This window comes from Pseudonaja textilis, chromosome 14, assembly GCF_049901715.1.
Source record: "Pseudonaja textilis isolate UNSWEBS1 chromosome 14, rPseTex1.2, whole genome shotgun sequence".
NCBI classification, from domain to species: Eukaryota; Metazoa; Chordata; class Lepidosauria; order Squamata; family Elapidae; genus Pseudonaja; species Pseudonaja textilis.
This window is the reverse complement of record NC_142003.1, coordinates 16,084,101-16,102,388: the sequence shown is the minus strand read 5'-3', so window position 1 is coordinate 16,102,388 and position 18,288 is coordinate 16,084,101. Positions and strand designations below refer to the sequence as shown.

The following is an 18,288-nucleotide window of genomic DNA, read 5'->3' as shown; positions in this document are numbered from 1 at the left end:
TGACTTATTCTCTCATGTGAAATATCCTGTGCTGTACATTTTTTTTTCCTCCAGAAAATAAATAGGCTGAGAACTACATGTTTTATATTCTTAGGGTACTTCTATATTGACTCCAAGGCTCAATGTGTTGAACGCAATTCAAGATACCAGAACAGAGGACCGGATAACAACTAGCAGATTGAAATTAAAAGGAAAAAACATTCAGGGTGAACCTTAAGTTTTCCTGAAGTCCTCTTCAAGGCCATCTTGTGTCTCTTGATGATAGGATGGTCCTCAAAATTGAATTAACAATGATGTGTGCTTCCCAACAATAAGAGCTCTGAGATAATGGAAGCTCAGAAGACTTGAGTCTGGTCCTGGTGATCAACCCAGATTGGATCTTGCAACCCTATCCTGGGACAATATGTACATTTGCCTTCATTCTTGAGAAACACTGTTTTAGTCCATTCCTGTACAAAGCAAAGGGTTGGACAAGATTACTTAAAAGATGTTTCCAACTCATTCCATTCTCTGACCAGGTCCCACACCTCCATTAGACAGTTGAATCACTTTAGATAGCAAATGTTGTGAGGCAAAGAAGGGGAGATCATGCTGAAGATGAGACTGTGGGCTAGAATGATTACTTAGAACCTCCAGAAGGCAGTTCCACAGCTAGTATGAATTAAGAATCAATTATCAGTTCAGGTGAGTTTTATTTGTGGAGTAAAAGTGTGAAGGACATTACCCTGCCCTGGCTAGGCAAGACAGCTGGAAATTCTAGATTGTATCTATAAAGTACTCAGTGGAAATAGCTGGATTAATCTGAAATCTTCAGTTCCAAGCCAATTCTTCTCCTTTGCTTTGAATTCACAATAAAACTAATAATCGTTGCATTCACAATTGTTAACATGTATTAAAAAATACCCTACGCCCTGCTTACCCTTGGTGCTCTCTGAACTGGTTTGTTTCCTTGCAAACTTTTTGATATCAAACCGCATAACTTCATCAGTGCTATCAGGAGTGGGGTTTGCTCTCACATTATATGCTAGTGGCCACTAATATATAGCCACTAGCCACTAATACATAAAATGAGAGAAAACTCCACTCCCTGCTAGCAGTGATGTTACCTACCCTATTTTCCTGAAAATATGACCTACCCTGAAAGTAAATCCTAGCTGGATTGTTACTGGTTCACCCAATATAAGCCCTACCCCCCAAAATAAGCCCTAATGAAAATTCCACCCACTCCAGGGTGCACAGGTTAGGGTGGGGATGGGGGGTGGAGCTGCCCTATTACTTACCTTTGGACAGATGTATCCAGGCCTCACACACCCTGACATCTGCCTTGCCAGCTCATTTCTTCTGCAGCTGGCAAGGCTGGCAAGGCTTTCCTGAAGGCCTATGGAGCTGATAACAGATCGATCTGGAGCTCTGTTATTGGCTGCAAAGGCCTTCAGGAAAGCCTTGCTACAAATATTCTCTTCTATTGGCATTTGTGTATAAACACAGAGCAAACCTCACGCTCTTCTAGCACTGATAATGTTACTTAATTGTGTAATGAAATGTTGCAAGAAAAGATCCAAGCTCAGGGACCACCAAGCACCCCCATTTCAATCCTGATCTACAAATATTCTCTTCTATCTGCCTATATCCATTTCATCCATAGGTGATTTTTTTTTTCCTCTGCCCAAATTAGACCTTCCAAGATTGATGTCAGCTCTTTGAAATATGCAGGGCCATGAAACAGGCAAACCAGGGATTTCAGAAATGATCTTTATTCTTGTGAGGTAAAAAAAGAGGGTCTTCAAAGTCTGTCAAAGGTTCTCTCTACACCATTTTTTCCCCAACAAAACCAGGGCAGGATCAGTTAGAGCTTAATTATCTTGCTTATATAGAGTTTCTTTCTCAGGCTTTCCTTCAGGACCAAGTTATCTTCTTTGAAACTCTCCTCATAATGGTCGCTCAGGTTTTTTCACCAGCCCCATGTCCTGGTCTGTATTCTTTCGCATAATCTCCCTACTGCCATTTTTCATCACAACGGCATCCCGTTGAGGTAAATTTGGACGAGTGAGAATGACTGGCACAAGTATGTCAATTCAGTGGCTGAGGAGAGAATTAAACTTGGGTTTAATTGCTTTCAGAACACATCATATAATTACATTTTCCCCAGATTCATCTGAAGCAGCCCTTTCATGCAAATATTTGGGATGGATGGCGGTGCAGATTATTAGAATCGCGTGCTGAATTGCTACCAAGAGACCTTTGCAACTCTGCATTTCAGGGGAATATTTTGGGAGAAAAATACAGAAAAGTTGTCTTTATCACAACTGGTCTTTTTGACAAATAAATTCCTGTTATGAAAGACATTCAATATTCCGTAGAACACAACTTGAAATACAAGTTTAAACAAATTCTAGACAAGTGAAAACCCAGCTTCTTCCAGCTGAAGATATTCAATAAGGCCCTTTCATCTTTCCCATCATGCATAATGATCTGAGGTGACACCAACAAAGATGTGTAAAAGTATGTTTCCCTGTGCAAAATAAAAAGGGTTGCTAAGAGTTGGAAGAGGGTGGTATCACTCCCTCTGGTACAGTGGTGGTATGCTACCAGTTCAGCTGAGAGGAGGAAAAAATGGACAATCAGCTGAGAGGAGAAAGCGGAGAAAAGCACAGGATCGGCCCTCACACTCATCCCTGCACTTTTCCCTCCTTTATCCTCTCAGCTGGTGTGGGGAAAGCTGCGTGCATGCGTCAGATGTGTGTGCACGATCACCAAACCGGTAGTAGATCAGGTAGGATCCCACTGCTGTTCTGGTACCACAGTGTTATGGAATAGAGTGCAGATAGTCCTTGATTTACAACAGTTGATTTGGTAATCTCACAAAGTTACAACAACCCTGACAAAAAAGTGACCCATGACCATTTTTCACACTGTTGTAACATTTTTTTCACAACCATTGCAGCATCTCCACAGTCACGTAATTGAAATTCAGACACTTGGCAACTGATTCATATTTATGACCCTTGCAGTGTCCCAGGGCCACGTGATCCCCTTTTGCGACCTTCTGACAAAAGCAAAGCCAACCAGATTCCCTTAACGATCTTGTTGAAAAATTAATAACTGCAGTGATTCACTTAACAATTGCATCAAGAAAGGTTGCAAAATGGGGAGGAAGAATCACTATCACTATTTCACTTAGCAACAAAATTGTTGGGCTTAATTGTTGTCATACGTTGAAGACTACCTGTACAAGATGATGTCCGACACAAGCGATAACATCACGACTGGCATCTAGGCTAGTGAAGAATGTTTTGGATCTCATTAGCTTCCCCTTATGACTCAGCTTCGTTGCCACCTTTGAAGGGGTTTCTTCTACCTAGAAATGGAGCAATTGTTGTGCTGGAATGGCAAAGCAGGATGGGGTATTGCATCTGCAATGACCTGTAAAGTTTGGGGAAGTTAATTTAGATCAGGGTGTCAAACTCAAGGCCCAGGGGCCAGAGCTGGCCTACTGTAGAAATATCTGAAACTCAGAGGTGAAAATCCTAACTTGATATATTGAAAGATGTACTCCTGGCATAGGTGTTAATGGTTCCACTTTACTTTCTTTTGAAGAGAAGAAGAAAAAGAACAAGGAACTTTAAGACCCCATTTTAGATCTGGAAAGGGTGCCTCACCTTATGTAAATTCTATAATGTATCTATATATCCTTATATATTCTTTGTCTGCATTTCGGTTTGTTTGTTTTTTCTTTCTTTCCTGTTCCGTTGTTGTTCTTGTGCTATGACTAACCTCAAGAGTTTCAGGGGTTGATAGCATCTGCATGTGGAAGTGCACTAATATGAATGTTTTTTTCTTTGTGTGTACATCTTTCCAGTGTTGTTTACCAGGATGGATTTTATGGTGCAGACATTTATGTAAGTATGAATTGATGTGCATGCTGTCTGTAGCTCCTACATTGCTGGAACCATTTTTTGCTTTGGTTTTTCTTACTTCTTACGTTTGCTGCATTACGCTTTGGCTCTGTCTGCCTCCATGTTGCCATGTTTGGAAATTTAATCAGAAGGGTTACTGAGGATGGAATAACTCAGTGTTTCGTGGCATCAATTGCCATCTGGCTGCATTCACTTCCCGGGGGGGGGGAGGGGGGGCTGTAAAAGGTCCAGTGGGTGAATCTGAGCTTGGATTGGCCACATGTTCTCATCTGGAAAGACTCCTATATCCAGAAGGGCAAAGCATACACCAGAAAGATCAAGCATCCCATTCCATTACTTCATTTCCATGCCAGCCCTGCTATCTTCCTAGATCTCAGGATGCTTTAATTTTGATTTGCCTCGCAATTTTCCAGCAGATGACCAACTGTTGGATTAGAAAGAGAGGCACCCCATTCTCACCATTGCTGCTCCTTGCTTCTTCCCCTACTCTTTCAGTCGGCAGTCATACAGCTTCAGAAGAAGAGTTGTCCATCCGCTTCCCTTTGGCTGAACCTCAGCTATTGCAACCTCCTTCCTTCTCTATTCTTAACCTATGTTTCAGACAGCCAAAAGCTACTCATTGGCTCATTGGATTAGGAGACCCAGTTGAAAAATTCTTAAATTGAAGAGCTAGAACCCCTGGCGGGGACCAATAATAAAAATTGTTTATCCTTCATGGGTCAAGAAAACATTTATGGGACACAGAAAAATCATGATGAAAAAGTAACTCAGTGGGCAAGCTTGCAACTATGGGACTCTGTTTCATCTTGTTTAAAGACATTAAGAAGATATTTTGGATAGCAATCAGCTAGGTCCTCAGCTGGGCTACTGTAAATGTAGTTTATATTATATTTAGGGGTAATTAAATAGTATCCCCCTTCACAAGAAAGATAAATTCTCCTTCAGTCAAGCAAAATAAACTTCAAAACTCTCTAAGTCCTCTTTCTATACCAGACACAGGTTTAAAAGCAGTGACACTTGTTTGGAGAATGGGGGGGGGGGGGTCAACAAAGTCCAAAAAGTGGGTGTAACCCAACAAAGCCCCACCCATTTTGCATGAGATATTAAAAGTCAAGATAATTATTGATGCCTAGGACATCCCTGGATAAGTTCTTCCTAAATCCTCTGCAGTGTCTTTCCTAACCCAAGGATTATCCCAAATTAACTTATTTTTAAAGGTCCAGAACTTCCTAAGGTTGTGAGATTTCTCAAGTTTTATATCTCGTGGATGTGCATCCATCACAGAGGCTTCAAAGTGATGGCAATACATAGAACAGAAAATAGCAGTATCCCCTATGTCAATTTCAGTCATTACATCGGTTCAAAGCACCATTCCTCCAAATAAACCAAAAGGATATTTCAAACAGCCAGAGAACATGGTGGAATAACCAAAGCCACACAAGGAATAAAATCCTGAAAATATGCAAGGTAGATTCTCATGAGGCTGAACGTTCAATTAAGTAATAATAAACTCTCAGGACTGTTTTGAGATTGAAAGAAGCGGAATTTTATCACTTGATTAAACAGCACTCCCTAAATAAATGGCTTTGCTTTCCAGATCTCCATAAAATAGACTCTGTTTGAAATGGTGTGGGGTCTCCTTCCTGAGCAGGGGGTTGGACTAGAAGACCTCCAAGGTCCCTTCCGACTCTGTTATTCTGTTAAACTAGTTGCCATTTGCCAATCTCCTCCTTTAAGATAAAATGTAAAATAAAAACGTTCTGATCTCCAAAACGGAAATAAGTAAACCTCATTTGTGTTACTACATTGAGCTTCCTGCATCCTAATTGTATTACTGTTGCATCACCAGTCTTGCGATATCAAGAGATTGATTGCATTAAAATGAAACAAACGTTAAAAATTCATTAAGTAGTACTTGGGGGGGAGAAATCCCATAATTTTTATTTATTACCTATGGCTACTTTTGAGACGGTTAAGTTGAAATCATTTACATTTCTTGTGGATGGCAGGGAGAAGAGTCTAAAACGTTAAAGAAAATGAGAATATGGTAATAGTAGTAGTAGCAGCAATGGCAGTAATACAGAGCAGCAACGGTATATTTTGTGGAAAAAACCCACTTTGAAAAATTGAGAGCAACAGAGGACGGGAGAGAAAATAGTCACCTATTTCAATAGCCGCTGTAAGGAAAAGGCATTGCCAGTGGCGGGATTCAAACATTTTTACTACCGATTCTGTGGGTGTGGCTTGGTGGGCGTGGCATGTCTTGGGGGGGTGTGGCTTAGTGGGTGTGGCAGGGGAAGGATACTGTAAAATCTCCATTCCTTCCCCACTCCTGGGGGAAGGTTACCACCGGTTCTCCAAACTACTCAGAATTGCCGCTCCCGGTTCTCCAGAACTGGTCAGAACCTGTTGAATACCACCTCTGGGCATTGCTATAGGTTTTACGAGTTTTAAATTTGAGTTTTCCCACCTGGACCCATGTGCAAAACTATGGGATTCAAATTTAACCATCTCATGGAAAATCTCAATAATCGCAAGAATATTTTGCAGGTACTCAAAGTAAGCACCTACCCCATTCATAAATCCTATTTGGTGGGGAGGATTAGACAAAGTGGTATCCATGGATACGTCAAGGCGATTGTAGGTCTTTCTGTTCAACTAACTTTAATTATTTTTAGGTTACACTGTGACCTATTGGACCATTCTTTGGGATGTGACCAGAAAGAACATTGCATTTTAGGCCAGCCATATTTTTCCCCCTCAACATTGGATGGTCCTTTCTGTGCCCATTTACAGAACAGAATAACAGAATTGGAAGGGAGATTGGAGGTCTTCTAGTCCAGCCCCCTGCTTAAGCAGGAGATCCTATACCTATTCCAGACAAATTGCTGTCCAGTCTTTTCTTAAAAACTTCTAGTGTTGGAGAATTCACAACTTCTGGTGGCAAGTTGTTCCACTGGTTAATTGTCCCCACTATAAGGAAGTTTCTCCTTAGATCTAGGTTGCTTCTCTCCTTGGTCAGTTTCCATCCAGTGTTTTTTGTCTTTCCTTTATGGTGCTTTGAAAAATAGATCGATCCTCTCTTTGTGACAGTGCCACAAATATTGGAACACAACTATTATGTCACCCCTAGTTCTTTTTTTCACTATACAAATCCAATACTTCCTATCCGTGGTGGGATTCAACATTTTTCACCACTGGTTCTATGGACGTGCTTTGGTGGGCGTGGCGTGGCTTGGTAGGTGTGCTTTGGTGGGTGTGGCATGGCTTGGTGGGTGTGCTTTGGTGGGCGTGGCAGGGGAAGGTTACTGCAAAATACATACAGGTAGCCCTCGGCTTACAATGTTTTAGTGACCATTCAAAGTTACAATGACACTGAAAAAAGTGACTTATGATCGTTTTTCACACATGGCTATTGCAGCATCCGCATGATCATGTGTTCAAAATTTGGACCAGGTAACTTGGCAACTGGTTCATGTTTCTGACAGTTTCAGTGTCCCAGGTGGTCATGGGATCCCCTTCTGCAACCTTCCAACAAGCAAAGCCAATGGGGAAGCCAGATTCACTTAACAACCAGGTTGCTAACTTAAAAATGGCGGTGATTCACTAAAGAACTGTGGGAAGAATAGTCATAAAATGGAGCAAAAACACTTTTATCCACTGTCTCACTGAGCAACAGAAATGTCAGGGTCAATTGTGGTGGTAAGTCGAGGACTACCTGTGCATACAGAGGAGCAATCCTTTTCCCTTTTCCATTTCATTCTTTATAACTGTAATAGGAAAGGTTAGTGATGCTATTAATAATAATAATAATAATAATAATAATAATAATAATAATAATAATAATAATAATAATAATAATAATACACAAAATTAATAATTATTATACACAAAAAACAACAGTGTACACAGCAAATGAGATAACTATGCTTGTTGATTCTGCTGTCACCAGGTATGGCAATGTCGACAGTCTACACTTTGGTGGTGTGGTTGTTGTTGTTGTTATTGTTGTTGTTGATATTATTATTATTATTATTATTATTATTATTAGGCCATTGGTCAGCTACAGAAGGCCACCTTACTGGGATCTGCTCGCATAATCCGCTGGTACATCATGCAGTCCTAAACACTTGGGAAGTGTTCGACTAGTGATTTGTAATACGAAACCCAGCATAGTTATCTCGTTTGCTGTGTACACTGTCGTTTTTTGTGAATCATCATCATCATCATCATCATCATCATCATCATCGTCATAATGACAATGACAATTATATTGAAATGCTCCCCAAGTCCCAGCAACTCTGGGCATTTTTTACAATTGTTAAAAACATTTAAAAAACAAAGAACAAACAAAAACAATCCAAGAATAAAGAGCAAAGAACTAAGCCCGCATGAGAGAGTTCCTCTCAAGCTCCTTGTTTGCTCGCTTGTTCAAATCTTGACCTTGACCTGATGCTTTTGAGGGTTCTCCAAAGCTTTCTTTCCCAACTTGTGCAGGTTTTCTCTCTGCTTGCCTTTCTAACTTCAAAGGAAAAGCAGAGCCCCAATGCCCTTTTGATACACTGCATCCCCACGGTGTGAGTGGAGGGAATGTTCTTTCATATTTCTGCAGGAGAAGGAGAACTTCTCCATCCCTTTAACAAGGAAAGCATTTCTTCTTAGAGGGGACAAATGCACTGGTTCTGAAAAAGTCCTAGGGGAGGAAAGAGCTGCCGATAGCTTACCTGTTAATTTCGGTGGAATGTGGGAAGGGAAGGACACTGCAACTGTCTGGAAAGGGGATTGTGGGATTGAGTTATCCTCCAAAGCTCCTGTGGGTAGGACAAATAGCAATGGGTGGAAGCTCGCTAAAGAGATATATCCAATCTAGAACGGAGGAGAATTTTTCGGACAGTGAGAGCAAGTGGAACATCTTGCTTTCAGGGGTGGGTGCTCCATCACTGGAGATTTTCAAGAATAGACCGGATAACCATTTGCCCAGGATTATATAAGGTCTCGTGCCATGGGAATGGAGAAGGCCTCCAACATCCCTTCCGATGAGTCAACCTGGTCCTTCCTGGCCATTTTGTCCCTGAAAACATGGAAGAACAGTAAACCTCACCCACGAGGATGTCACCGTTCCAGCATCAAATTCTATTTTATTAAATTGTGTGAGGTTTGCTAGAAAAGAAAATAATCCAGGATAATTTCTCTTGCTGGCACTAATTCTATTCTTGCTGAGGAGTGGGTGATGCGAAGCCTGAAGTTGGAGGCAGTGAGCAAATCCCTTTTGAGCTTGATTATGTCTTAAATGCATCTCCACAGGCTCAAACAGTCCACTCGGTCAGGGAAGAGTTGCCTTTCTTAATCACTTCTTAAATTCCACCGTCATTTTCTAAATCCCCGGGAGGTCGAAACAGGTGAGAAATTTTAACAGAAGATTTATGCAGCTCCTTAGATTGTTACCAGATTTGGCCTCAAGCAAAAATCAAAGGGAAAGTTTGTTTTGGTGAGCTGTTACACTATGCTGGGTTTTCCCAGGAGCAAAGCTAGAAGTGACAGGCAGCTGTCAAGAGCTGGCTTTGAGAAGAAAGAATAGTCAGGCAGAAGATAACAGATGGCACCCTGGTGATGGCGTGTTTTGCATTCACCTCTCTGAAAGTTGATAAAAAGGAGTCTCTAATTAAGTGAAATCTCTCTGAGATTAAAGATCTTGTGGGGTTTTGTTTTTTTTCAACATGTGGCTTTCTTGACAATATTATAGATGTGGCTGGCCATTCTCATCTATCAGGTTGATGTTTTGTTTCTTCGTTTTGTCCTACTAGTTTTGTCTAGGTACACAGTTAGGACTTAGGAAGAGTGAGAGAGCTGGGACATTGGACATTTTCTCAGTCCCAAATGCTACAACTAAACGAGAACAAACTTGTCAAATCTATAACTAAGACTTAAAACATAGAATAAAAATGTTGGAAATGAGCTCGGAGGTCTTCCAGTCTAATTCCCTGCTCGAACAAGAGACTTCATTTGTCCATATTTTGGACAAATGATTGTCCAATCTCTTACTGAAAGCCTCCAATGATGGAGGACCCACAATTTCTGGAGGCAAGCTGTCCCATTGATCAATTATTCTCACTGACATGAAATTTCTCCTTAATTCCAGCTTGGATCTCTCTTTGATAATCTTCCACCCATTACTTCTTATCTTGCCCTCAGGTGCTTTGGAAATTAGGTCAACTCCTTCTTCTCCGTGATGGCTCCTCTCATACCAGAAGACAACTATCATCACCATAGACCCAGCTATCATGTCACTCCTAAATCTTCTCTTCATTAAACTAGATGTACCTAGTTCCCGTAGATGTTCATCATACTGTTTAACTCCCAGAGTCTTTATGCAGTATTCCAAGTGTGGCATTCCCAGTCTAGTATAAAGTCTAAAACATATTGCACATTTCTTTCGATTGAGTTTGAAACAAATATGCTTGAGGTTTTTTTTCTTCTTCCCACTAACAATCTGTTTTAGTGATAAGTTTTTTCCCTCCCCTCCCTCTGAACTAGTTACCAAAACAGGGAAGGGCCTGACATAACAATTTAAGAAATGGGGAAACTTATCTCTCTATAAAGTTGGCGCTTTGGGCTAGCCCTGCTGAGGTTCTTGTAATATTTATCTCCCCAAAGGTGACCAAGCATCCTTAAGGAGACATTGCTCAGCATAGCAATAACTTCCCACTTAAAATTTAATAGGAGAATTTTCTGTCTCAAAAACACTGGCTGCATGTGAAGGCTCCTTTTTCCCTGCCACGTTCCCAGCAACATTCTGAATAGAAATCTTAAAAGGATTAGATCAGCCTTGCAATATCTGTGGAGCGTTTCCATATTTCAAAAAGGAGCTAGCTTGGCTTCCTGTCCTACCCGATTCCATTTTCTTTCTGTCGTTCTTTCCTCTTTGCTCCCTTCCATTATTTGCCAGGCTGAATAAAAAATCTAGATATGCCTGGTGGAGAAAATATGTGGCTCGGAATTTATTACTTCCCTACAGAGCCCTGAAATATTGACTGGTTCTGAGATCGATTACCTCCCAGCTTCAGCTCAGTTAGCCATTTTAAATGGAGGGAACTGAAACTTGAGTACAAGAAGAAAGGCAGAATGTGCTGACAACAGAAACATGATTTGAACAAGAACAGCAGGAAGCCCAAGTAGAAACAGGGAAGAAGAAGAAATATATATATATATATATATACGAAGGAGCCTAGGAAGGTTCTGCACATATTATATGAGGGTGATGGATGAGAGAAAAAGAAGCAGAGGTTCAGAAAAACATAGATATCCATCAACAAAAAGCAACAGAAGAGCAAAGACATCTCACAGTGGTGAACTTTGTTAGAAAAGATATCAAATGCAGCGTTCTCTGAGTCTTGCAGTGGTGTGATGTGAAGAACCTTTGCTGGAACACCTTCAAGGCCAATTTTTTATTTATTTATTTATTTGTTTGTTTGTTTGTTTGTTTGTTTTGATTTGTCAATCACTTACAAGATAATAGATATAAGATAAACCTAAGTATGAATACAGGAAATGGGTACAAATAATTGGGAACAATAGGACAGGGACGATAGGCACGATTGTGTGCTCATGCATGTTATAATGTTATAACTTATTGGGGTGCTGGAAGTGAGCAGCAAATGCTCAATTTATTTAATTTGTTGCTGAATTTTCATATCCCATGGATGGGAAAAAATTAGAACAACAATGCTGGAAAGGACCTTGGAAGTCTTCTAGTAGTCCACCCCACTGTTCAAGCAAGACCCTATACTAGTCCAGACAATTGGCTATCCAATCTCTTCTTGAAAACTTCCAGTGATGGAGATTTTTCAAAAGTCCACTGGACTTTCTTTGTTTTTCCTTGAAGACATTTCACTTCTCTTCCAAGAAGCTTCTTCAGTTGTAAGGTCAGAACTGAAAAACCTTCTTGGATGAGAAGCAAAACATCTTCAAGGAAAAACAAAGGAAGTCCAGTGGCCTTTTGAAAAAGCATCTTTAGGACAACCATGATCTGGATGATTGAGAATCTCTGCAGACCTTCAATGATGGAACACCTACAACTTCTGTACATTCTGTACATTAGGTTTATGTCCAAATTTGTAGTGTCTGTATATTCTCTACAATTTAGTGTAGAGAATTATAAATGTATTTGAATTATGCACAATTACAGATTAACAAAGTTGGAAGGTACTTTGTAGGTCATCTAGTCTAACCCCTATCCCAAGCAGAAGACCCTACACAATTTCTGACAAATGGCAGTCCAGTCTTTTCTTGAAAGCTTCCAGTGATGAAGCTCTCACCACTCCTCCTCCTCCTCCTCCTCCTCCTCTCTCCCTCCATCTCCTTCTCTTTCCCCTGTATTTCTTTCCATTGAATTTCAGATGAAGCTGTCCAAAAACACTAAACTGCTCTGCTTTATATTGGTATGGAGTTCAATTAAATTGCTTATCTTAAGCACATCTTCTAAGAAAAAATAGTGCTCCAGTGATGGAGCACACAAAACTTCTGAAGGTAATTTCTGTTCCATTGATTGATTTCTCCCACTGTCAGAAAATGTCTCCTTATTTCCAGGTTGAATCTCTCCTTGTTCAGTTTCCATCCATTATTCCTGGCCTGGCCTTCAAGTGCTTTAGAAAATAGCTTGACCCCTTCCTCCTCTCTGTGGCAGCCCCTCAAATACTGGAGGACTGCTCTCCTGTCTCCCCTGGTCCTTCTCTTCACTAAACTAGCCATGCCCAGTTCCCACAACCATTCATCATCTGCTTCTATATTTATATCTATAGGAGCATCCTTATCTAAAATTTGGGTGCCAAATTAAGTAATGGAAATACTGACTTTCCATAAAGTCAGTTATTTCATAGCTTTTTTCTTTCCAACAAAGTTAATTATTGGGTTTGTCCCATGTTGTGTGGGAGGAGTGGATGGTTATTTCTCCACATTAATAAGCACCACATGAAAGAGATTTAAAAAAAATACCCCTCCTTTCCACAGAGAGAGATGTAAACATGGGCTGCCTAAATAAGACTAATAAAAGAAAAAATAAGACACCATGACTATGAGATACTCTTGCAACTCTGTACACATATGGAATATTTAAGCAAAGGGTTTTCTTTAGCAAAAACGCTATCTCCTCATCTTCACTCCACCTATCACCAGTGACGACTGAGAATGTCAGAATAATTTGATAATGAAAGCAAGAAGCAGCTGACTCAGAAGAAGAAGAATTGCTCAAACTGTGGGGAATATTCCAGATGTTAACATCTGTAGATTTGCCTTCCTTTTCCTGTTGGCTCCAACTCCTCTCTCCCATTATGAGGATAGAAAAAGAATATTATGGAAAATGGGGCACCTAGAGCTCTTTTTTATATAGGAATGCTTGACATTAAAATAAGACTAGACAAGGAATAATGGATGGAATTGGCCGATTGTCCATCTACTCTTCCTTAGAACACAATCACAGAAAGATGATAAGGGGTCTGGAGGCTAAACCATACAATGAACAATTGAGGGAACTTGTTATGTCCAGTCTAACAAAGACAAGGACTTGAGGTAATATGTCTTCCAGTACTTGAGGAGAAGTCACAGAGAAGAGTGGGTTGTCCTGTAATCCAAAGCACGTGAGAGCAGGACAAAAAGCAATGGATGGAAACTAATCAAGCAGAGAAGCAACCTAGAACTGAGGAGAAATTTTCAGACAGGGAGAACAAGCAACCAGTGGAACTACATGCCTTCAGAAGTTGTGGGTGCTCCATCACTGGAGGTTTCCCACATTGACTAACCAGATGCTACCAGAAGGTCCAGCAGCATAGCTTAAGGTCACCTCCTATATATTTCTCATCATTTCATACTGAGCATGGTGGTGGAGGATTTGTTGCTCACTAATGACTCATACTTTGAGCTATTGTCTACCAAGTTATTGTATTTGCTGATGCCCATCAAAGCAGCTTTGAATTGTGGAATGTGATGTGATCCTTCCACCCATCCACCCACTTTTTACATGGTAATAGAATAAAGAGATCAGCTACTTCTTGATTTATGGGTTGTGAATCCCATAAATGAATGGTGGCCATGAGTAAAGTTTTTTTTTCTTACTTCATTATTTGGGAATGCAGAGGACAAGAATGTATCACCATTCTTCTATCCTATCAGAGAATCATCAAGAAAAGGAAAGCTTTGTAGTCCATCAGATCCAACCCTCTGCAGAACAAGGAAAGTTAGAGCATATTAGGATAGAATAACAGAGTTGGAAGGGACCTTGGAGGTCTTCAAGCCCAACTCCCTGCTTAGGCAGGAAACCCAATACCATTTTAGACAAACAGTTGTCCAATCTCTTCTTAGAAACTTCCAGTGTTGGAGCATTCACAACTTCTGGAGTATTATTTCAACTACTGTGAGAAAGATCTCCTTTGAGAAAATGATGAGCCTCCTGTAACTTAAGGTTTTGTAGCATCAGCAAACCAGTTACTTTCTAAGATTTGGAGAGTGTTCGCACATCCTTTCTACCTAGCTGAAGGACAGATTCTGTTGTTCCTCAAAATATTGTCTTAATGGATGCAGTTCACCAGGATTTGGGGGCGGGGAATCAGCCAAGATCTCATTCAGATTTGTGATCTGATTTAAAAGGAGAGTCCGCTAAATTTGATGTTTCTATTCAGCTTGATTCAATACAATGTGTGCATATAGATGTCTTTAAAGAGATTCAAAAGTACAGGACTTGATATATCAATTCAGTTTGAAAATTCAGTTTGAAGTTTCAGGAGTATCAAGATAGAAGCTTTACAGAATCCCATTAAGAATATTTATCTGTCAACATCTGCATTTCTTACCACATCATATTACTATTATTTGCGGTTCTTGGTCATATAGGAACAAAATTCTACTCCATCAACAGAAATAAATATCAAGGAGTTCAGCTGGGAAGAAATAAGCAAACCAACAAGAAGATTAGAGAATATAGAATGTTGAAGGAAATAATGGCTTTTCTGAACTAGGAGATAGAACTGAGTTTTCATCTCAGGGATAGATGGAGGCTATCAAAGATTGCCTTCTAATATGTTCTACTTTTGAGAAGAGTCTTTTTCATGACTATCTCATTGATGATGATGATGATGTTATCCATTCTTTCATGTCTGCATTACTCATAAGTAATTCTGTTTTTCAAGGAGGATGTTTTGGTCTTGACTATCAGTTGAACCCTACTCTAGGACAGTGCTCCATGAAAAGGAATGCTAGTTTAGGATGAGGTTTAGAATCCAAGGGAGAGCTCTTTGCATTCGGTCAGGAGGTGTCCAAAGGGGTCTAACACAATGGATTGAGCACTTGTATGACAATATGCACTGTTAGTGCACATTGTACAAGATTAACTCTCTGCTACTACCTCAAGGAGCTTTAGACCTTATATAGCTAGCTTAGACAGCACTTAGATTTATATACCGCTTCACAGTGCTTTACAGCCCTCTCTAAGCAGTTTACAGAGTCATCCTCTGGCCTCCAACAATCTGGGTCCTCATTTTACCGACTTCATAATGATGGAAGGCTAGGAGTGGTGCAACGGCCTAGAGGTGGAATCTCTCACCTCACGATCAGGAGGCTGTGAGTTCAACCCTAGGTAGAGGCAGATATTTCTCCTTCTGGGCACACTGAGAATATATCTGCTGAACATTTGGCATCCTTCAGTCTCAAGAGACTATGGTACCATGCTCTGAAAAGAGGTCTTAAAAGAGCATCTAGGGTGGCTAAAAAGGCCAATTTGAGAGTGGCAACACCTTCCACACTGAGGTCAGATATAATCTGTCCCCCATCCAGCCCCCAGATTTCGTGGTTCCGAGACTGTCTCTTTGCCTCAGCCTGACGAGCAAGTGTCTCTTCGAATTGGAGAAGGCCGTGCTGCGTCTTTAGCCTCCAAGCTGAACGTTTGGAAGTCAAAGCTTCCCAGCTGTTGATGTCCATTCCCAAGGTCTTTATATCCCTCTTGCAGATATCCTTATATCACAGCTGTGGTCTCCCTCTAGGGCACTTTCCTTGCACTAATTCTCCATACAGGAGGTATTTTGGAGTCCAACCATCAGCTATTCTCATGATATGCCCAAGCCAACATAGACGTCGGCTGAACAAAACTCTGCATCGGCAACAGGAAGGGCATCCGGCCAGTAAACACTCTGCTAACTCCATTCAGTTGCCCAGACTCCACCCCGCAAGGGATTATGTGCTTGTTAAAAGAAGATGATGATGATAAGGATGGAAGGCTGAGTCAACCTTGAGCCGTCAGGATCGAATTGCTGGCAGTCAGCAGAACTAGCTTGCAATCCTGCATTCCAATCACTTTACCACCACAGCTCTTATAAAAAGGAAGAAAGGTGCAAGTGTAATATATATTGATGTAACATATATTACATCAAATGGTAGCTTGGTTCTGAGTTATAACTCTTTCACAATTGAACACTCCATCAATATTCATCACTAAATAAAAGTTGAACCTCAGAGACAATTCCAACAAAATTTCAATTAAAGTTCTTTCAAAAGAGATGAGAATTTTGGAAACAATCTCCTAGGTGCACATGGTGTTCAACATGGATTTAAATAATGTATGTGCCAAAGGATGCATGTAAATTTTCATTATACAGCCCCCTCTCTGCTACCTTTCATTAAACCTGAAGAGAAAGCACCTGCAGGAAACTCCTTGGGAAATGGGATAGGTTCAGCAGTTATGTAAATGCCAGAGCTAATGTCCCTGAAAAATGGCCCAAGAATTTTGCTTCATCTAAAAAAAAATGTCCAAGAAATTATCAACATGTTTTTCTCTACCTCTAAATTTGGCAAATACTATATGTTGAAAGGCCATTTGTGCACAAATGTTCTTCCTGTTGTGAAAGAAAATAGATCTGTCCTTGGGAAAGAAGCAAGGATCAAGACACTATTAAGATTCAAGCTTCAGAAAAGTTAATTCAGTCCTAGGAAAGAAGAAAGCATGAGACAGGAACAACAATGGAATTTAAACCTGACCCCAGGATTGAGACAGGGTCAAAGTGAAACACTAAGGAGGAAACTTTTGGAAAAGATACTTGTTCCTGAGGAGATACAGATACAGATCAACAGAGTTGGAAGGGACCTTGTAGGTCATCTAGTACAACCTCCTACCCAAGCAGGAGACCCTACACCATTTCTGACAGTGGGCAGTCCAGTCTCTTCTTGAAAGCTTCCAGTGATGAAGATCCCACAACTTCTGAAGGCAGTTTCTGTTCCATGGGTTGATTGCTCTCACTGTCAGAAAATTTCTGTATGACGTATGAAAAAGAAACAATAACCCCACCTTGATTTAACAGAATGGAAGGTAGTTACTTTCTCTGAAAGCCAGCCAGTCGTTAACATTCTTAAAGAAAGGTCTTAAACAATAAAAGTATCTGAAGGCAGGAAAAGAAGCAATGATGGAAACTAAATAAAGGAATGAACCAACTTACAATTAGAGAGATATTTCCTAACAGTGGAATTTGTTTCCTCCAGAAAGTATGGGTGCTCCATCACTGGAGATTTCTAAGAAGAGATGGACAGACATTTATTCAGAATGGTATAGGGGTCCCTGCTTGAGCAGAGGATTGGACTAGAACCAGGGGTGGAATTCAAATTTTTAACAACTGGTTCTGTAGGCATGGCTTAGGTGGTGGGTGAGGCTTGGTGGTCATGTGACTGGATGGACATGGCTTGGTGGTCATGTTATTGGCTGGGTGTGGCCAAGTCAATATCACTCACATCGAGGCACATATCTCCTCACCTGGCCTCTCATGACTGTCGTAACAGTCGTAAGTGTGAAAAATGCTCATAAGTCACTTTTTTCAGTGCCATTGTAACTTTGAATGGTCACTCCACACAAGCAAAGTACCAGTAAAGGAGGGGAAAAAAACTCCAGAGATGTTCCAGAGACAGGAAGTCTAGTCCTGCCAAGAATGTAATAAGGGTTAACGGAGAGGCAGTTTCTGTAAGCAACACCAGAATGTTTCCTTCCTGCCTTCCTTATAGGATTAGGCCAGTAATTTATTCTAACAACCGGTTCTCCAAACTGCTTAGAATGTTAACAGCCAGTTCTAGCGAATAGGTGCAAATTGGTAGAATCCCACCCCTAACTAGAACACCTCCAAAGTTCCTTTCACAGCTCTGTTATTCCCCATCAGTGAGTTAGAGCTGAAGAAGCTTCCTGGATGAGAAGCAAAACATCTTAAAGAATTTTTTTTAAAAAAAGTCCAGTTGCCTTTAAAATTAAGGCATCTTTGTGACATCCATGACCTAGATGAATGAGAACCTCCATAAACCATGTCCCCAGAATATGTCCCCAGTAGCTGTGTACCAGTTATCCATAATTCTT

At 40.6% G+C, this 18,288-nt stretch overlaps 1 protein-coding gene across 11 annotated transcripts in view; it reads left to right on the top strand.

Moving 5' to 3' along the window:
• RBFOX1 (RNA binding fox-1 homolog 1) overlaps positions 1–18,288 on the top strand; it is a 1,842,789-nt gene that overhangs the window by 1,761,504 nt on the left and 62,997 nt on the right. For all 11 annotated transcript variants that reach the window (XM_087912645.1, XM_087912641.1, XM_087912650.1 and 8 more), the window contains one exon: positions 3,860–3,899. In XM_087912645.1, the coding sequence (XP_087768771.1) occupies positions 3,860–3,899 (40 nt within the window). The remainder of the gene's footprint in view (positions 1–3,859; positions 3,900–18,288) is intronic.